This window comes from Dryobates pubescens, chromosome 34 (genome assembly GCF_014839835.1).
Source record: "Dryobates pubescens isolate bDryPub1 chromosome 34, bDryPub1.pri, whole genome shotgun sequence".
Classification (NCBI taxonomy): domain Eukaryota; kingdom Metazoa; phylum Chordata; class Aves; order Piciformes; family Picidae; genus Dryobates; species Dryobates pubescens.
The window spans coordinates 7,074,362-7,095,249 of NC_071645.1; the positions used below are offsets into that span (position 1 = coordinate 7,074,362).

General features: G+C 52.5%; 1 protein-coding gene across 1 annotated transcript in view; it reads right to left on the minus strand.

The window, feature by feature from the left end:
* ATP12A (ATPase H+/K+ transporting non-gastric alpha2 subunit) overlaps positions 1–20,888 on the minus strand; it is a 39,986-nt gene that overhangs the window by 14,725 nt on the left and 4,373 nt on the right. The window contains exons 3-15 of the mRNA XM_009901343.2: positions 20,030–20,089; positions 17,373–17,576; positions 15,892–16,005; positions 15,609–15,743; positions 14,982–15,099; positions 14,016–14,284; positions 11,314–11,512; positions 10,245–10,354; positions 7,761–7,895; positions 5,735–5,927; positions 5,139–5,314; positions 3,724–3,860; positions 2,529–2,679 (exon numbers count right to left, since the gene is read on the minus strand). Coding sequence (XP_009899645.2) covers positions 2,529–2,679; positions 3,724–3,860; positions 5,139–5,314; positions 5,735–5,927; positions 7,761–7,895; positions 10,245–10,354; positions 11,314–11,512; positions 14,016–14,284; positions 14,982–15,099; positions 15,609–15,743; positions 15,892–16,005; positions 17,373–17,576; positions 20,030–20,089 — 2,001 coding nt within the window. The remainder of the gene's footprint in view (positions 1–2,528; positions 2,680–3,723; positions 3,861–5,138; positions 5,315–5,734; positions 5,928–7,760; positions 7,896–10,244; positions 10,355–11,313; positions 11,513–14,015; positions 14,285–14,981; positions 15,100–15,608; positions 15,744–15,891; positions 16,006–17,372; positions 17,577–20,029; positions 20,090–20,888) is intronic.

A 20,888-nucleotide genomic window follows, 5' to 3' on the forward strand; every position in this document is an offset into this window, starting at 1 on the left:
AAACTAAGAAGAGATGAAATGGGAAGATTTTATCCCTTTTTTTTCCTCTCTCTCTCTCTCTCTCCTGTAGTGAGAGCAGCTCAGGCTTAAACCCCAAGAGCTGCTGCTGCTGATTGGAGAGCTGAGCTCTGGCAGAATTGCAAACCCCACCATCATGTCCTGTGCCACATCTCCTCCTTTCCAGCGTGCAGGCACAGCAGGAATGTGGCTTTCAATTCACAGCATCCCCTTGCAGGATGCCCTATCTGAAGGGAGAATCTTTTGATGGCAGCTTGGCCCTTTGCCAGAGCTCTATATATGTCATTTCTCCCCCTTCTGCCCCTTGTGCTGGCTGCTCTCCATGCTCCTTTACATAATATTGCCTGTGGACAAACCCTCTTAAAACCCTGCTCTCTGTGGGTTGTTTTGCAGGCTTTGAAACTCACACAGAGATAAGGCTTGGGCCTACATAAATCATGCTATGATATTTTGTGGGATTCATACCTTATCTCCTCTCTAAACATTCCTGTGGGTGGGAAGTGCATACAGCTAAATGGCTACGAGAGATAAGAGGAGAGGATGTGGTAACAGGTTGCCTTTATCTGGGTTTAAAGAGTAGCTGAGGGAAGGCTCCTTCCAGAGCACAGCCTCTGCCCAGGAGCTGCAGCACAGATGCACTTGGATGCATTGGGTTGGGAAGGAGCCTCACAAGAGGAGAGGATGTGGAAACAGGTTGCCTTTATCTGGGTTTAAAGAGTAGCTGAGGGAAGGCTCCCTCCTAAACAGAGCACAGCCTCTGCCCAGGAGCTGCAGCATAGATCCACTTGGATGCATTGGGTTGGGAAGGAGCCTCACAAGAGGAGAGGATGTGGTAACAGGTTGCCTTTATCTGGGTTTAAAGAGTAGCTGAGGGAAGGCTCCCTCCCAAACAGAGCACAGCCTCTGCCCAGGAGCTGCAGCACAGATGCACTGGGTGCATTGGGTTGGGAAGGAGCCTCACAAGAGGAGAGGATGTGGAAACAGGTTGCCTTTATCTGGGTTTAAAGAGTAGCTGAGGGAAGGCTCCCTCCCAAACAGAGCACAGCCTCTGCCCAGGAGCTGCAGCACAGATGCACTGGGTGCATTGGGTTGGGAAGGAGCCTCACAAGAGGAGAGGATGTGGTAACAGGTTGCCTTTATCTGGGTTTAAAGAGTAGCTGAGGGAAGGTTCCTTCCCAAACAGAGCACAGCCTCTGCCCAGGGGCTGCAGCATAGATCCACTTGGATGCATTGGGTTGGGAAGGAGCCTCACAAGAGATAAGAGGATGTGGTAACAGGTTGCCTTTATCTGGGTTTAAAGAGTAGCTGAGGGAAGGTTCCTTCCCAAACAGAGCACAGCCTCTGCCCAGGAGCTGCAGCACAGATGCACTGGGTGCATTGGGTTGGGAAGGAGCCTCACAAGAGATAAGAGGATGAGGTAACAGGTTGCCTTTATCTGGGTTTAAAGAGTAGCTGAGGGAAGGTTCCTTCCCAAACAGAGCACAGCCTCTACCCAGGAGCTGCAGCACAGATGCACTGGGTGCATTGGGTTGGGAAGGAGCCTCACAAGAGGAGAGGATGTGGAAACAGGTTGCCTTTATCTGGGTTTAAAGAGTAGCTGAGGGAAGGTTCCTTCCCAAACAGAGCACAGCCTCTGCCCAGGAGCTGCAGCACAGATCCACTGGGTGCATTGGGTTGGGAAGGAGCCTCACAAGAGGAGAGGATGTGGAAACAGGTTGCCTTTATCTGGGTTTAAAGAGTAGCTGAGGGAAGGCTCCCTCCCAAACAGAGCACAGCCTCTGCCCAGGGGCTGCAGCACAGATCCACTTGGATGCATTGGGTTGGGAAGGAGCCTCACAAGAGGAGAGGATGTGGCAACAGGTTGCTTTTATCTGGGTTTAAAGAGTTGCTGAGGGGAGGCTCCCTCCCAAACAGAGCACAGCCTCTGCCCAGGGGCTGCAGGACAGATGCACTGAGTGCACTGGGTTGGAAGGGACCCTCCAAAACTCATCTTGTTATAGAATCATAGAATCAATGAGGTTGGAAAAGACCTCAGAGATCATCAAGTGCAACCTGTCAGCCAAGACCTCCTGACTGCTAAACCATGGCTTTGAGTGCCACGTCCAACCCCTGTCTGCACACCTCCTGGGACGGGGACTCCACCACCCCGCAGGCAGCAGGGACACTTCCTGCTAGATCAGGCTGCCCAGCAGCAGCTTCTCAGAAGCCTGTGCAGAAGCCAGGCCCTTGGTAAGCTCCATGCCAATCAAATTTGGGGAAAGCTCATTTTGGCAGCAGGAGGGCAGAGCCTGTTACAGGAATCTGAGCCTCTTGGCTCCTGCCCAGGCAGTGTTTATGCCAATCTGTTAGATAATGTTCTTGCCCGGTGAAAAGAGTATAAACAGAGCTTAGAGAGCCCTGGAAATTGCCTTCCACCCTCTCACCTCAGGGGTGCTATCTGTGGAAAACTACTGCCTGATGCATGCCCTGTGGCCATACCTGTGCACCACCTTTTTGCTCCTCTTACTCACCTGCCTCTGGCAGCCTTCAACTATAATCAGTTTCTGCTGGGGCGACGTCCGAGCAAAGACTATCTCGGAGTGGTTGCACAAGATCTCATCCAGCTCCTGCAAGCTCATGTCCTTCAGCTCCATCCCATTAACCACTGCTGCTGTGGCCTCTCTGGAAGAGCCAGGGGAAAGCTGGGTGAATTCTCCCCACCAACAGGCTTAGGTAAAAATAACCTCGTGGAATGCATGAGGCTTAAGAGTAAGGGAAGCAGCTAATTGAGTTAATTCCAGAAGCATTAGTTGTTAATCAGCAGGTGTGGAGTGAAAGGCACTGTGGAAAATCCAGAGTGAATTGGTTACCTAGCTACAGAGGAGGGGGGAAAGGAAGCTTCTTCCTGAGCAGAGCCAGCAGCAGAAAAAATGCAGGGTTCAAGAGGACTTTGAGTGGGAGATTGGGACAGTGGAGGAGGAAGACATCCTCCCTGTAAAGAGCTCTTCCCTTTCTCATGTGATGCTGTCTTCACATCTTGTGGGTGAAGGGAATTTGGATGGGTGGTCCTTGGGTCATGGGATTCTGCATTTCATAGCTGTGTGTTTTGTCAGATGGGTAACAGCTGGAGGAGAGGAGGCTGAGGGAGGCCTCATTGCTCTCTACAGCTCCCTGAGAGGAGCTCGCAGTGAGGTGGGGGTTGGGCTCTTCTCCTTAGGATCAGGTGATAGAAGGAGAAGAAATTGCCTGAAATTGTGCCAGGGGAGGGTTAAGTTGGACATGAGGAACAATTTCTTTGCTGCAAGAGTGGTCAGGGACTGGCACAGGCTGCCCAGGGAGGTGGTGGAGTCCCCATCCCTGGAGGTGTTCAAGAAACCTGTGGCCATGGCACTGGGGGATGTGGTTTTTTGGCCATGGTGGGGTTGGGCTGATGGGTGGCCTGGATGATCTTAGAGATCTTTTCCAACCCAAACAATTCCATGGTTACATGCCAGAAAGTCCAACATGGTCTGGAAAGGGTAATCCACCAGTGAAGATGAGAGCCTAGACACAGAGTTACTTAGGTAGAGCTGGCATTTGGACAGCCACAATGGCTAGGAACACATCAAGGAGGAGAAGTGCAGAGAGCAGCCATGATGCAGAAATAAGCTCCAAAAAGCATTTGGAGGGAGCAGGCTCGCAGAAGGTGACCCCCACAGGTACCCCCTAAGCCCTGCTGGCTCTTACCTTCTGTTGACTCGCTCAACAGGGATGTTGAGGCGCTTGGCAATGTCCTCCACAGTCTCACTGGTGGCTGAAATGATGCCTACACTCCTGGCAATGGCCTTGGCTGTGATGGGGTGGTCACCAGTGACCATGATAACCTGAGGAAGGGACATGCAGTCAGCAAATGTACATGCAGTGGCTGGAGAGAGGTAAGATGAGAGAACAGCTGTGGGAGGCCAGGAAGCAGCTCAGGACCTGGGCTTGGGAGGCTGTGCTGTGTCCACAGCACTGACTGATTATTGCTGCTCATTGCCTGGGCTCTCTATTGACATCTGGTCTCTACCTCTCATTCTTGGTGCAGTTTTGTCAGGGCTGGAGAGGAAGGACTTGTCAGAAGCAGCAAGATTAGAACAGTACAGAATGAAGAAGGGCTTTATGGAAGGATTTATATTAAGTATGCCCCAAAGTGAGAATTCATTAGGATCTTAAAACAGATCCTTGTAACTCAGGGTCCTGACAGAGAAGACATGGCTTGGGTGTTAGTTTCTTCATGTAGAAATATTGCCAGCTGCCAGATCTTGCTTCAGACTACAGACAATTCCATCAGGGTTGGGACTTGGGACTCATGTCATCTGAGATCAGCAAACCCAGACACTGATTTTCCTTCATTTAGTTGCACTGTGGCTCCCCTGGGAGTGAAATCAGAAGGATTTCTGCTTCAGGTTCAAGCTGAACAAATTGGAGATGAGTGGTTCCTGTGCCTAAAAGTTCATAGCAGGTCCAGGCTTCCAATAGCAAATCTCAAGACTTTTGTTACCTGATCCTGCTCACAAGCAAGGAGCTCTAGCTGGCATGGGTCTGCAACTGGAAGTGATGAGACAGTATCAGAGCTTTGCCAGATTGTGGTTTCCAGTCTGGGGCTTCTGTGTACCTTCTGTCTGACCCTCACTTGAATATTTGTTTGCCTCTCAAGACCTTCAGGTGTGTGTTTAGGATGTGCTAGCAGTGGATCTGCACAACGATGTCATTGTAAGTGGCATTAATGAGCAGTGAGATTGTTGGCAGTCACTGCTAGAAAGCTTCTCAAAGACAATGTGGTGGAAGAGCTTGGAAGTTACAGTCATAGATTCACATAATGGTGTTGGAAGGGACCTTAAATATCATCCAGTTCCAACCTCCCTGCCATGGGCCTCCCACCAGCCCAGCTTGTTCAAGGTCTCATGCAGCCTGGCCTTGAACACCCTCAGGCAGGGGACATCCACAGCCCCCCTGGGCAACCTGTGCCAGTGTCTCCCCACCCTCACTCTCAAGAATTTCTTCCTTGTCTCCAGTCTCAATCTGCCCTCCTCAAGCTTCAATCCATTCCCCCTTGCCCTATCACATCATCATCTTTACACTGCCACGAGTGTCTCAGCAGGGCACTGTGAATGCCCTACCTTGATCCCAGCACTGCGGCACTTGGAGACGGCGTCCGGCACTGTGGATCGAGGAGGATCGATCATGGACAGGAGCCCAACAAAGCACAGGTTGGAGGTTGGGAAGTTCATGGCATCAGTGTCAAATGAGTAGGTGTCTGGAAACTCGTTTTCAGGCAGGTACAAGTGGCAGAAACCTGCAAAGAAACTCAGGCTGCTGTGATGGAGCAGTGGGAGGAAGGGTAGGGTCAGGCTTCGCCTTTGTCCGGTGCATTGATCCAGGAGCTTTTGAAGGAGGGGGTTTTTTAGCCTGCCATTGTAACCCTCCTGGCAGAGCTCATCTGGAGTCGGTGTCTGACATGGCAGTGCCAGTGACACTGCCAGCAGGGAAGAGTGTTTGCCTTTGAGGGGTTTCTTAGAGGGTTTTTTCTGGCTGCTCAGAGTGGCAGATCAGCACAGAGCAGTAAGGACAGCCCTGCTTAGGAAGCTCTATTGTGCTCCTCCTTCTTCTCCTCTCTACTTACTGCAAGCTGATGAGGTCCAGAGTCTGGATGGCACCAAGATCAAAAGCTCCACTTTACCCCACAGCTCTCTGATGGTCCCCACATTGGACTCACCCAGCACTCTCTCTCCCATGCCCCCCAGCTCCATGTATGCTGTTTGGAAAGCCTCTGCCTTTTCACTGTCCAGTGGCTCTTCTTTGCCGTTGATCATGATGGTGCTGCACCTCTCCAGGATCCTCTCTGGGGCTCCTTTCATCACCAGCAGGTAGCATTTGTCGTTGGCATCATCAGTCTCATGGATGGAAAGCTGTGTGCCACAAACAGGAGGTGCTTGGCAAGAGCAGAGGACATAGATCCTCCTCTGTCCCTTCTCTTGCTCACTTTGCATGGAAGCAATGTTTAAGCCTGGAGAAGAGGAGGCTCAGGGGAGACCTTATGCTCTCTACAGCTTCCTAAAGGGAGGCTGTAGCCAGGAGGGGGTTGGGCTCTTCTCCCAGGCAAGCAGAACAAGAGGACACAGTCTCAAGCTGTGCCAGGGGAAGTTTAGGCTGGAGGTGAGGAGAAAGTTCTTCCCAGCAAGAGGAATTGGCCATTGGAATGTGCTGCCAGGGAGGTGGTGGAGTCCCCATCCCTGGAGTGTTCAAGAGGGGATTGGAGGTGGCACTTGGAGCCATGGTTTAGTTGTCAGGAGGTGTTAGGGATTAGGTAGTAGGTTGGACTTGATCTCTGAGGTCTTTTCCCAGCTGGTTGATTCTATGATTCTTTTCCACAAGGATATGGCACATCCCATCAGAGGGAATGAAGTGCCCTCATTGGGACTAAAATCTCCTCTGCCATGGAATTGCCTCATTAAGAGTTCCAAGACACGAATAGTTGCATTAGGTTGAGGGTTAGAAATGGTTGGAAGCAACATGACATAGAATAATGGTAGAGGTTGGAAGGGACCTCCAGAGAGCAAGTCCAACCCTGCTTCCAAAGCAGGATCACCCAGCACAGGTCACACAGGAACACATCCAGACAGGGCTGGAAAGTCTCCAGAGAAGGAGACTCCATAACCTCTCTGGGCAGCCTGCTCCAGGCCTCCAGCACCCTCACAGCAAAGAAGTTTTTCCTCATGTTGAGGTGGAACTTCCTGGGTTCCAGTTTGTGTCCATTGCCCTTTGTCCTATCACAGGACAACAAGGGAAAGAGCCTGGCCCCTGCTGCTTGCCCCCCACCCTTCAGATATTTGTAAGCATTGATAAGATCTCCTCTCAGCCTTTTCTTCTCCAGGCTGAACAGCCCCAGGGCTCTCTGCCTTTCCTCATCAGACAGATGTTCCAGTCATAGAATCACAGAATCAATAAGGTTGGAAAAGACCTCAGAGATCATCAAGTCCAACCTGGCACCTAACATCTCCTGACAACTAAACCATGGCTCCAAGTGCCACATCCAAGCCCCTCTTGAACACCTCCAGGGATGGGGACTCCACCACCTCCCTGGGCAGCACATCCCAAGGGCCAATTCCTCTTGCTGGGAAGAACTTTCTCCTCAGCTCCAGCCTGAACCTCCCCTGGCGCAGCTGGAGACTGTGTCCTCTTGTTCTGGTGCTGCTTGCCTGGGAGAAGAGCCCAACCCCCACCTGGCTCCAACCTCCCTGCAGGGAGTTGCAGAGAGCAAGAAGGTCTCCCCTGAGCCTCCTCTTCTGCAGGCTAAGCAACCCCAGCTCCCTCAGCCTCTCCTCCCAGGGCTGTGCTCCAGACCCCTCCCCAGCCTCCTTGCCCTTCTCTGGACACCTTCAAGTCTCTCAATGTCCTTCTTGAGCTGAGGAGCCCAGAACTGGACACAGGACTCCAGGGGTGGCCTCAGCAGTGCTGAGCACTATGTCCCTTCAGCATCATCCATCACTGGACACTTTCTAGTCTATTCCTGTCCCTTTTGAACTGGGGAGCCCAGAAATGGACACGATATTCCAGGTGTGGTCTCACCAGGGCAGAGCAGAGGGGCTGGGAAACCTCCCTTGCCCTCCTGGCCACACTCTTCTTCATGCCCCCCAAGGATCCCATTGGCTCTCTTGGCCACAAGGGCACATTGCTGCCCCATAACTTATCACCCACCAGGACTCCAAGGCAAAACTGGCCAAAACCCCAATGAAACACACCTGGAATTTGTTGGTGGAGTTGAAAGGAATTTCTGCCACCTTCTTGTTCTGTGCTCTGATGCTCATGACATCCCCCAGGAGCACCTCAGAGAACTTCAGCAGAGCTGTTTCAGAGGCATCACCCACCACAACTCTCTGGAAGAAGAAACAGCTCATTGGCACATCCAACCTTCTGCACTTCCCCCAGGAGAGCCTGCAGGACATGCTGCAGGCTTGAGCAGCAGTGATGCTGCGTGGCTGTATCCAAGTCACCCTGGCAAGTAAGAATCTGGGACCTCTCTCTTGCACTTGCTGCTAGAGCTCAGCTGCAGCCAGGAGGTGCCAGCAGCAGCACCACCTTGGTGGGCACCTCCAGGTTTCTCTGGTGGCTTTGTGCTGCAGCTCCTGGGGTGGCAGCAGGCAGGTACAGCTCAGCCAAGTGACGCCCAGACAGAAATGGCTTGGAGAAGGCATTGGTGCAGCAAAGAGAGCAAGTCAGGGATGTGTCTGCATAGTCTAGTCACCGGAATTTACTACCTTCAGCAGTGCAAAGACGTTAATTAAGGCATGTTGATCTTAATTAAGGTGTGTTTACCTCAATTAAGGCCTGTTGCTGTATTAAATGGATAGTGCAGCAACTGCTAGTGCAGAAGTGCCTGCTGCTTGAGTTGCCTTTCCCTGCATGGGGACAGCTGCTTTTGGCTCTGTGGGGGTTTTTCCCCCTGTCTCTGCCAGGGTTTTCTCCCTGTCTCTGTGGGGTTTTTACCCCCTCTCTGTCTGGGTTTTTCTCCCTGTCTTTGTGGGGTTTTTCCCCTGTCTCTGTGGGGTTTTCCCCCTCTCTCTTTGGGGTTTTTCCCCCTCTCTCTTTGGGGTTTTTCCCCCCTCTCTGTCTGGGGTGTTTTTTCCCCCTCTCTGTCTGGGGTTTTTTTCCCCCCTCTCTGTCTGGGGTTTTTTTCCCCCCTCTCTGTCTGGGGTTTTTTTCCCCCCTCTCTGTCTGGGGTTTTTTTCCCCCCTCTCTGTCTGGGGTTTTTTTCCCCCCTCTCTGTCTGGGGTTTTTTTCCCCCCTCTCTGTCTGGGGTTTTTCCCCCCTCTCTGTCTGGGTTTTTTTTTCCCCCCTCTCTGTCTGGGGGTTTTTTTCCCCCTCTCTGTCTGGGTTTTTTTTCCCCCCTCTCTGTCTGGGGTTTTTCCCCTGTCTCTGTGGGGTCTTTCCCCCTCTCCATCTGGGGATTTTTTCCCTGTCTCTGTGGGGTTTTTACCCCCTCTCTGTCTGGAGTTTTCCCCCTGTCTCTGTGGGGCTTTTACCCCTCTCTCTCTGGGGATTTTTCCCTGTCTCTGTGGGGTTTTTACCCCCTCTCTGTCTGGGTGTTTTTTTCCCCTCTCTCTCTGGGTTTTTCTCCCTGTCTCTGTGGGGTCTCTCCCCCTCTCCATCTGGGGATTTTTTTCCCTGTCTCTGTGGGTTTCTCTCCCTGTCTGTGTGGGGAATTTTTCCCCTTTCAGTGTGGGCTTTTTTCCCCTGTCTCTGTGGCTTTTTTCCCCCCTCTCACTGTGTGGTTTCTTTTCCCCTTTCAGTTCTTCCCCTGTCTGATTGGGGAATTTTCCTCTTTCTCTTTGTTGGGTGTTTTTTCCCCCTCTCTGTGTGGATTTTCTTCCCCTATCAGTGTGGGGTTTTTTCCCCCCCCATCTCTTGTGGGTTTTTTTCCCCCCCCATCTCTTGTGGGTATTTTTTCCCCCCATCTCTTGTGGGTTTTCCCCCCCCCCCCATCTCTTGTGGGTTTTTTTTCCCCCCATCTCTTGTGGGTTTTTTTTCCCCCCATCTCTTGTGGGTTTTTTTTTCCCCCATCTCTTGTGGGTTTTTTTCACCCCCATCTCTTGTGGGTTTCCCCCCCCCCCCCCCCCCCATCTCTTTTGGGTTGTTTTTTTCCCCTGACTCTCTGGGGCTTTTTCCCCTCTCTGTGGGGGTTTTCCCCCATCAGTGTGGTTTTTTCCCCCCCTGACTGTGTGGGTTTTTCCTCTCTCAGTGTGGGTTCTTTTCCCCCTGTCTTGAACTTTTTCTGCTTGTACAGCAGCAATCATAGAAATGCTCAGGTTGGAAGGGACCTCAGAGATCATCTACTTCAACCTCCCTGCCATGAGCAGGGCACACCTCTACCCTAGACTTAGTTGCTCAAAGCCTCATCCACCCTGGACTTGAACACCACCAGGCAGGAGGCAGCCACAACCTCCCTGAGCAGCCTATTCCAGAGTCTCACCACCCTCACTCTGAAGACCTTCTTCCTCAGCTCCAGTCTAACCCTGCTCTCCCTCAGCTTCAAACCATTCCCCCTTGTCCTATCTCCAGGCAGCCTCTTGCAAAGTCCCTCTGCAGCCTTCCTGTAATACAAAGAGTAACTTGGATGATTGCTGTGGCAAAATAGAGAGAGATTACAAAAGCCAAGCAGAGCAGCTCCTGTGGAGTGGTTTTGGTTCCAGGGGAAGAGAAACAAGGTGAGGGGAAGCAGGCAGTACCTTCATGATTGGGATGCCCTCCTGTCCGGGTCGGAATTCCGCTCGGTTGCAGAGAGCTACAATTTTGGACAGCGCTGTCCAGGTGGGAGAGCTTTGGTCAAAAGGCTGAGCTGAGAGGAAGCAAAAGACACATTGCAACGTTCAGCATATTGCAGGATGGAGTGGAAGCTTAAGTTTGAAAGAGCAGGGTTGAATTATTTGCAGGGTGGAGGGAGAGGGGCAATGAAATGTTTCTTTTGAGAGGTTCTGCTGTGGAACAACAGCTTGACACAGACCCAATCTGACACAAACCCAATCTGACACAGACCCAATCTGACACAGACCTTTACATCTCTCAGCATCTCTGGCAAAATCCTTGAAATGCTGGCTCTCTGCTTATTAGAGAATCAGAGAACTGGCAGGGTTGGAAGGGACCTCAAGGCTCAGCCAGCCCCAACCCCCTGCCATGGGCAGGGACACCTCACACCACAGCAGGTTGCTCACAGCCACCTCCAGCCTGGCTGCAAACACCTCCAGGCAGGAGGCTTCCACCACCTCCCTGGGCAACCTGGGCCAGGCTCTCACCACCCTCATGGGGAACAACTTCTTCCTAACATCCAATCTCAATCTCCCCACTTCTACTTCTGCTCCATCCCCCCCAGCCCTATCACTCCCTGACACCCTCAAAAGTCCCTCCCCAGCTTTCTTGGAGCCCCCTGCAGACACTGGAAGGTCACAATTAGGTCTCCTGGGAGCCTTCTCCTCTGCAGCCTGCACAACCCCAACTCTCTCAGGCTGTCTGCAGAGCAGAGCAGCTCCAGCCCTCTGCTCATCCTCATTCCCCTACTAAATTCACTGCCAGCAAAAGGATCTCCTCCTCAGTTAACTTCTGTGAGTGGAGTTCAACTGCTAATTCTCTTCACATCTCTGTGTGGCTAAGAAGAGACTTTGCACTTATGTGTGGAAGGAGGATCTGACAGCTTTAGCTGCCAAAAGCTCTCCCACTGACTGAGATTTGACTGCTGGTAAGGTCTGAACCATCTCAGTCCAGGAACTGCCCCTTCCCAGGCCCCCCCATTGCCATCTTTACTTGTCTGATCCTCGCTGGTGTCAGCAGAGTAGATCTGGTTGTCGAACCAGAGGTGAGCAACAGTCATCCTGTTCTGTGTGAGGGTCCCTGTCTTGTCAGAGCAGATGATGGAGGTAGAACCAAGTGTCTCCACAGCCTCCAAGTTCTTCACCAAGCAGTTCTTCTTTGCCATCCTCTTGGCTGTCAGGGACAGACTCACCTGGCAGGAGAGGTTGAGCTCACTGTTAGTGAGGAACAGTTGCAGAAGAGTGCACTGAGGCTGCATCATTCTGCTGGAGGCTTATTGTAGAGTGTTTCTGGGTGGTGGTTTGGGTTTTTCTTAGCAAGAGAACATTTAAATTAATGTAGCTTGGGTTGGCTGCAGTGCAATGTTTTTCCTTCTGTGTCCAGTTCTGGGTCCCTCAGGTCAAGAAGGACATTGAGAGACTTGAAGGTGTCCAGAGAAGGGCAAGGAGGCTGGGGAGGGGTCTGGAGCACAGCCCTGGCAGGAGAGGCTGAAGGAGCTGGGGTTGCTTAGCCTGCAGAAGAGGAGGCTCAGGGGAGACCTCATTGCTCTCTACAACTACCTGAAAGGTGATTGTAGACAGGAAGGGGTTGGTCTCTTCTCTCTAGCAACCAGCACCAGAACAAGAGGACACAGTGTGAAGCTGTGCCAGGGGAGGTTTAGGCTGGAGGTGAGGAGAAAGTTCTTCACTGAGAGTCGTTCTTCATTGGGATGTGCTGCCCAGGGCAGTGGTGGAGTCCCAAGAGGGGCTTGGATGTGGCACTTGGTGCCATGGCCTAGTCATGAGGTCTGTGGTGACAGGTTGGACTTGGTGATCTTTGAGGTCCCTTCCAACCTTAGTGATACGTGAGACTGTGATTATTGAGGTCAGGGGATGGACTGCAGCTAGCACAAGAGGAACCTCCTTGCCTGCTGATAGGAATCACAGAATGGTTTGGGTTGGAAGGGACCTCAAAGATCATCCAGTTCCAACCCCCTGCCATGGGCAGGGACACCTCCCACCAGCCCAGGTTGCTCAAAGCCTCAGACCAGCCTGGCCTGGAACACCTCCAGGCAGGGCACAGCCACAGCCTCCCTGGGCAGCCTGTGCCAGAGTCTCCCCAGCCTCACTCTCAACAATTTCTTCCTCATCTCCACTCTCAATCTCCCCTCTCCCAGCTCAAAGCCATTGTTCCTCAGCCTGGCACTCCCAGCCCTTGTCCAGAGTTCCTCCCCAGCTCTCCTGGAGCCCCTTTCAGGTACTGTGAGGCTGCTCTGAGGTCTCCCTGGAGCCTTCTCTTCTGCAGGCTGAAGAGCCCTAATAATGTCCTACCAGTCAATAAACTGGTTTGGATGGAAGGACCTAGAGTGTGGAGGTGGGGGAGCTCGAATCAGCTCTTCCTCACTGCACTGCTGCTGGCTGTTCTCTGTTGGTGTAAATTAGAGCTAACAGTGCTCAGCCATTGTGCTGCCTCTCAGCCAGGGGCTTTAGTGATGCCTGCTATGTGTTAGCAAGTGGAATTCTCATGTGACTTTCAGGGTACAGTGTCTTCATCTCCAAGTAGGAACAGGCTGTGGGGAGATGAGTCACAGCATTCAACCAGGGGAGGGGGAATGGTATTGAAGGACCTTATTTCAAGCTGGGCTGCTGGGCTGTAGATTAGTGGCTCAGGTTTGCCAGAATTCCCCAATAGAAAGTTTGTGCTTTCATGGGGAGAAAAAGGATAAAATAAAACCCAACACACCACAGAATCATCACAGCACCACAGAATGGTAGAGGTTGGAAGGGACCTCCAGAGATCATTCAGTCCAACCCCCCCTGCCAGAGCAGGGTCACCCAGGGCAAGGCACCCAGGAACACATCCAGATGGGGCTTGAAAGGCTCCACAGAAGGAGACTCCACAACCCCCCTGGGCAGCCTGCTCCAGGGCCCCAGCACCCTCCCAGTAAAGAAGTTTCTCCTTACTATGAGGTGGAACCTTCTATGTTCCAGTTTGTATCAACTGCTCCTTGACTAATTACTGTGCCCCACTGAAAAGGGATTGGCCTCCTCCACTTGACAACCACCCCTCAGATATTGATAGACATTGATCAGATCCCCTCTCAGCCTCCTCTTCTCCAGGCTGAACAGCCCCAGGGCTCTCAGCCTTTCTTCACAGCAGAGATGTTCAAGTCACACACAGTATCACCAAGGTTGGAAGAGACCTCAAAGATCACCAAGTCCAACCTGTCACCACAGACCTCATGGCTAGACCACGGCTCCAAGCACCACATCCAATCCCCTCTTGCACCCCTCCAGGGATGGGGACTCCACCACCTCCCCTGGGCTGCACATCCCAGAGCCTGACCACTCTTAGAATCATAGAATCAACCAGGTCGGAAGAGACCTCAAAGATCACCAAGTCCAACCTCTCACCACAGACCTCATGACAACTAAACCACGGCACCAAGTGCCACATCCAATGCCCTCTTGCACCCCTCCAGGGATGGTGACTCCACCACCCCCCCGGGCAGCCCATTCCAATGGCAAGCGACTCTCTTCATGGTCCTTGTAGTCTCCTTGTGGATTCCCTCCAGCAGACCCCGAACTGCCCTCAGCCAAGGCTCGGTAGATGACCTAAATCACCTGCTCCTCGCTGGTTAGTGCTGCACTGCACTGAGCCGTGGCAGCGCCTGAGGAGCCGCGGGAGGCAAGCGGGGAGCCGCAGCAGGGACTCACCGTGACTGTGGCCAGCAGACCCTCGGGCACGTTGGCCACGATGATGCCGATGAGGAAGATGATGGAGTCCAGGATCTTGTACCTCATCGAAACAGATATGATGAAGAAGAGAACGCCGATGGAAACAGCCACCCCTGCCACCAGGTAGACAAAGTGCTCGATCTCAATGGCGATGGGCGTTTTCTCGTTGCCTACGCCCGAGGCCAGCGAGGCGATGCGGCCGATGACCGTGCGGTCGCCGGTGTTGATCACGACGCCCGTGGCAGTGCCTGCAAAGGAGGGAGACTGTCAGCTCCAGGACCGGCTCCTCCTTCAGTTTTGCCTCCACTAACGCTGGCAGTTTCCTCCCCTTTTTCTCTGCCCTGGAAGATTGCATCCAGCTCTGGGCTCCCCAGCTCAGGAGGGACAGGGAGCTGCTGGAGAGAGTCCAGGAGAGGGCTCCAAAGATGCTGAAGGGACTGCAGCACTGCCTGGGGAGGAGATGCTGAGAGCCCTGGGGCTGTTCAGGCTGCAGAGGAGAAGGCTGAGAGGGATCTGATCAATGTCTATCAATAGCTGAGGGCTGGGGGTCAGGAGGGAGGGCACAGGGACAGGCTGCACCCTGGGATAGGCCAAGGAGCAATGGATGGAAACTGCAGCACAGGAGGTTCCACCTTCTGCACTGTGAGGGTCCCAGAGCCCTGGAGCAGGCTGCCCAGGGAGGTTGTGGAGTCTCCTTCCCTGGAACCTTTCCATCCCTGTCTGGATGTGCTCCTGTGTGACTTGTGCTGGATTCCATGGTCCTGCTGTGGCAGGGGGGTTGGACTTGATGATCTCCTGAGGTCCCTTCCAACCCCTAACGTCCTGCGATCCTATGACCCTTGAGGTCCCTTCCAACCCTGACAATTCTATGATTCCCTTGCATCAGAATTGCTTCAAATCAGCACCCTGCCAGTTGAGGAGGCCTTTCTCTCCTTCCATACACACCTTCCACACAGGTGGTGGAGTAGAATGCAATGTTCCTGGTCTCCAGGGGGTTGTCGTGGGTGAATTCACAGGAGCGGGGCTGTGGTTCTGATTCCCCTGTGAGTGAAGAATTGTCCACCTTTAATGAAAGGGAGACATGCCCACATTAAAGTTAGTAACAGGCAGTTAAGTCCAGCCCAGAAGGCAGGGCTGCAGCACTTTTAATGGTTGGTGACAGGGCCACAATCCCTCAGTGCCTTTCCTCTGGGAGAGCTGCCACGGTCACTGAGAGGATCTCCTTCTGTGGCAGCTCAGTTCAGCCAGTGCTGTGTGTCTCTGGTGGGCAGCCTGAAGGAAAACCTGAAGATCCACCTGCAGGTCTGTGGAAACTCTCAATGCTGTGTTGGTATTTCTGCCTCTGTCCTGGCAAAGAGCATTGCTATGGCCTGGGCCTGAGAGCCTCTTTTGATGGGCAGGAGTGGAGATGTTAGTCCTAGATGAGCTAAGCATCACGATATAACCTCTGCACTCCAAGAGTTAAGGAGATCAGGGCTATTTAAAGCTCCAATCATTCATACTGGGTGCAAAGACATCCTTAGTAGGTAACTCAAGCCTCTGGACCATGCTCTCCCTCCTTCCCCTCTTTACCTTACAACCCTGAGCAGCGATCAGCCGGATGTCTGCTGGGATCCTGTCACCCCCCTTGATTTCCACAATGTCTCCAACCACCAGCTGCTCTGCTGGCAGTTCCTTCTTTTCTCCATCTCTGATGACAAGAGCTTGCTGAAAGACATCAAAGTGTGACCACAGTTAGCTTTGTGCCACCCTCTGGCCCTCCTACCAGGAGGTACATTCCAGGTGGGCTGCTGGTGCTTCTGTGCAGTGTGAGAGAGAGAGCTTCTCCCCAACGAGGTGCATTGGTAATCCTCACCTGTGGCACCATTTTGCTGAAGCTGGCCATGATGTTTGTGCTTTTAGCCTCTTGGTAGTAAGCAAAGATACCAGTGAGGATGACAACCAGTGCCAGGACGACTCCAAGGTAGAGCTGATCAATAAAAGACATCATGTGGTTTATTTAAGACAAGTGTTCAGCAGTTCCTCTGCTACAATCAATCACAGCCCTGTGGTATTCCATCAGCCCCTTGAAAGGAGATCCTGCTCAGGTTAAAAGACAGCTTAAGAAAAGGAGTTCTAAGTTTTGCCCTGCTAATGACTGAGTATGATCAATGGAATTGATCAGGTAGATCAATTGGAGCACCTCTCCTGTGAGGACAGACCGAGGGAGTTGGGGTTGTGCAGGCTGGAGAAGAGAAGGCTCCCAAGAGACCTAATTGTGGCCTTCCAGGATCTGAAGGGGGCTACAAAAAAGCTGGGGAGGGATTTTTGAGGGTGTCAGGGAGGGATAGGACTGGGGGGGATGGAGCAGAACTAGAAGTGGGGAGCTTGAGATTGGCTGTGAGGAAGAAGTTGTTGCCCAGGAGGGTGGTGAGAGCTTGGCACAGGCTGCCCAGGGAGGTGGTGGAAGCCTCCTGCCTGGAGGTGTTTGCAGCCAGGCTGGAGGTGGCTGTGAGCAACCTGCTGTGGTGTGAGGTGTCCCTGCCCATGGCAGGGGGTTGGGGCTGGCTGAGCCTTGAGCTCCCTTCCAGCCCTGCCAGCTCTGTGATTCTAATTACTGATCAATGGCCATGATGGTGTTAGGTGGATGGTTGAACTCAAGGACCTTGGAGTTCTTTTCCAACCAAAACCACCCTGTGATTCTAAACAAAGCTTTTGCAGTATGAAAGGTCCTTTGTTGGCAAGTTTCTCATAGAATCATAGAACCATTAAGGTTGCCAAAGACGTTTAAAGTCATCAAGCCCAACACCTCCATGACCACTTGACCATGTCCCAGCCTATTAAGGTTGCAAAAGACCTCTATGACCATCAAGCCCAACACCTCCATGACCACTTGACCATGTCCCAAAGTGCCATGGCCACACATTTCTTGAGCACCTCCAGGCATGGTGACTCATCTACCTCCCTGGGCAGCCTGTTCCAGTGCCCCACATCTCTCTAAAAGCCTTCTCTAACTTACACCTGATGCAAAACTGAACAAATGCTGTTCCTAGCAGAGTGTAACTCCTAAGGGGACTGCAGGCACAGACTCTGGAGCCCTTTGTGGACTTCAGCATTACTCTTCATAGCAGCCAAGTGTTGTGATGCTGGGTAGTGGTCATAAAACCTTTGGCTGGGCACTTGTAGACACAAGTGGTACACCAGGTACTTGAGCATTAGAAATGTTCTGTAGTGGAGGGAGAGCCCTGGAAGGCTAAAAGGCCTCCTTGGAGTTACTGAGTAACTGTGGAGTAGTATTTAAGTTGCTCAGCTTGTCACAGGGTCAAATACTCACTTGGGGCTTAGCCAGCTACTTACATTGTCGAAGGGTGAGTCAGCTCCCTGGGCAATCTGAATGCCAGAAGAAATCCAGGAGAAGACAGCTCCAACCCACAGGAGGATGGAAAAGCCTCCCACCATCTGCTTGAGGAACTTAACAATTTCAGGGGTGGCTTTGGGGGGAGTGAGGGAGTTGAGACCGTCCCGAGCCAAAAGCTCTGCTGCTCTTGCGCTGGAGAGACCCTGCAGGAGTAAACAAGAAGGTGAAAAGGAAGGCACAGGCAGTCAGAGTCCCAGCTGAACTCAGGGCAAAATTGGGATGCTGGTTCAGAGCTGAAATGTTCTTTGTGTCACCCCTCAGCTGCAGTGAGCTGCATCTTTTGAGGCCCTAGCTTGCTGAGTTCAGAGTGGCTGCTGTGAAGAGATGGGTGCTGGACCATGGAACCTGGGGCTGTGTCCATTGGGAGCTTTCATTCTGTCTCCTGTCTGCTCAGTCTGGCTGTACTCAGTGATTGGAAGGCTGGGGGCACACAGGCAGCAGTTTTGCTGCTCTTTGTGCATTTCCCCCTAGGACATTTGCAGTTCAGGGGTTCCTTGCTGTCCTTGTCTGTACCCTGGTCATGTTGTGGTGCTTTGGTATCCAAGTGAGAGCTGCCAGAGGGACTCAGGTGTGGAATTCCTCAAATCTGCTGGTTCATAGAACCATAGAACTGTTGAGGTTGGAAGAGACCTTTGAGATCAAGTGGTTCACCTAGAGCTCACAATCCCACCCCTGCTGCTAAGCCACAGCCCTCAGCACCACATCCACACATCTTTGAAATACCTCCAGGGGTGGTGACTCCACCACCTCCCTGGGCAGCCTGTTCCATGCCTGAGAATGCTTGCTGGGAAGGGGTATTTCCTAAGATCAAACCTGAACCTCCCCCAGGCACACCTTGGGGCTGTTTCACCTTGTCCTGTCACTTGTTGCATGGGAGCAGAGCCCAACCCCCAGCTCGCTCCAACCTCCTTGCAGGGAGCTGTAGAGAGCAATGAGGTCTCCCTCAGCTTCCTCTTCTCTTCTGCACACTGAACACCCCCAGTTCCCTCAGCTGCTCCTCACAAGCCTTGTGTTCAAGGTCCTTCACCAGCTTCTTGCTCATCTCATAGCAGCCTGGGCTGGTGGGAGGTGTCCCTGCCCATGGCAGAGGGCTGGAACTGGATGATCTCTAAGGCTTAAACCTCCCCTCTGCCAGCTTCAACCCATTCCCTTTCATCCTGTCACTACAAGCCCTGGTGAAAAGCCCCTTCCTGGCTTTCTTGAGGGTCCCTTTCAGGTACTGGAGAGGATTTCTTACCCTTCCAATCTAAACCACCCTGTGAATCTCTGGCCATGCTCCAGCCCCCCACATGTCCTTCTTGGAGTGAGGAGGCCCAAGACTGAACCCAAGATAAACTTATATCCTGCAAGATAAAATCATTTCCAGTGCACTCCTTTGCTATCAGCTGTTACAGACTCTGCCAGTGGAAAGTGGATGTTGCAGCAAACTGGAAATACCAGGTAGAGAAAAAAACACCAAACTGCAGAGAAGCTGAGGTCCTGGTGCAGACTTGGAGGTCATGTCTTGTGCAGGGGTTTGATTTCAAAACAGCAGCCCAGACTTCCCCAGGCTTCAGACAAACTCCAGTTTAAATCCAGGTCAGAGCTGCACACTGACTTAGAATCACAGGCTTGCAGGTTTAGGATAGAAAAGAATAGAGTAGAGTAGAGTAGAGTAGAGTAGGGTAGAGTAGAGTAGAGTAGAATAGAGTAGAATAGAATAGAGTAGAATAGAATAGAATAGAATAGAATAGAATAGAATAGAATAGAATAGAATAGAATAGAATAGGATAGAATAGGATAGAATAGAATCAACCAGGTTGGAAAAGACCTCAGAGATCATCAAGTCCAACCTAGCACCCAGCACCATCTGATCAACTCAACCATGGCACCAAGGGCCTCATCCAGGCTCTTCCTAAACCCCTCCAGGGATGCTGACTCCACCACCTCCCTGGGCAGCACATCCCCATGGCCAATTCCTCTTGCTGGGAAAAATTTCTTCCTAACATCCAGCCTAAACCTCCCCTGGCACAGCTTGAGACTGTGTCCTCTTGTTCTGCTGCTGGGTGCCTGGCAGAAGAGACCAACCCCCACCTGGCTCCAACCTCCCTGCAGGGAGTTGCAGAGAGCAAGAAGGTCTCCCCTGAGCCTCCTCTTCTGCAGGCTAAGCAACCCCAGCTCCCTCAGCCTCTCCTCCCAGGGCTGTGCTCCAGACCCCTCCCCAGCCTCCTTGCCCTTCTCTGGACACCTTCAAGTCTCTCAGTGTCCTTCTTGAGCTGAGGAGCCCAGAGCTGGACACAGGACTCCAGGGGTGGCCTCAGCAGTGCTGAGCACAGGGCACAAGGACTTCCCTGCTCCTGCTGGCCACACTCTGCCTGATGCAGGCCAGGATGCCCTTGGCCTTCTTGGCCAGCTGGGCACACTGCTGGCTCATGTTCAGCCTACTATCAACCAGGCTTTGCTGGGAGTTAGGGCATCAGATACATGCACACACATCTATGCATGAGCCTGGTGATTTGAGGGCTTCCCTGCTGCCTCTAGGAAGCTTTGGGGGAAGCCAGAGGCAAAGTAAGGCATCTGATTCAGGCAGGTTCTTAATGATGCCCTGTGGACTTACTTTGTTGATGTTTGTTCCATACTTTCCTTCCAGTTCTGAAGCACTGAGCTTGTGGTCCTCCTGGATTCCAAAAAGGAAGAGAAAAGGAGAGTGAGCAGAATGTCAGGCTGTGGGAGTTGTTGTTTCAGGAGCTGGATAGGTTGTGAACTGCCTGGATCCTGGACTGTGGATCCAGTTGCTAGCAGGAGATCACAGAATCACCAAGGTTGGAAGAAACTTCGAAGATCATCAAGTCCAACCTGTCACCACAGACCTCATGACTAAACCATGGCTCCAAGTGCCACATCCAATCCCCTCTTGAACCCCTCCAGGGATGGGGACTCCACCACCTCCCTGGGCAGCACATCCCAATGGCAAACGACTCTCTCTGGGAAGAACTTTCTCCTCACCTCCAGCCTAAACCTCCCCTGGCACAGCTTGAGACTGTGTCCTCTTGTTCTGTTTCTGGGTGCCTGGGAGAAGAGCCCAACCCCCAGCTGGCTCCAACCTCCCTTCAGGGAGCTGCAGAGAGCAAGAAGGTCTCCCCTGAGCCTCCTCTTCTGCAGGCTAAGCAACCCCAGCTCCCTCAGCCTCTCCTCCCAGGGCTGTGCTCCAGACCCCTCCCCAGCCTCCTTGCCCTTCTCTGGACACCTTCAAGTCTCTCAATGTCCTTCTTGAGCTGAGGAGCCCAGAGCTGGACACAGGACTCCAGGGGTAGCCTCAGCAGCGCTGTCATTAGCAGACAACAAGCCATCTGCACATTAACAAGCCAAAGTCTCTTCCACTGGCAGGTGGCATCTTGATTGTGAGAGCACTTGTTTTTTGCAGCCAGCCCCCTCCTCCTGCAGCTCTGGCTCCAGACCAGGATGATGTTTTCATG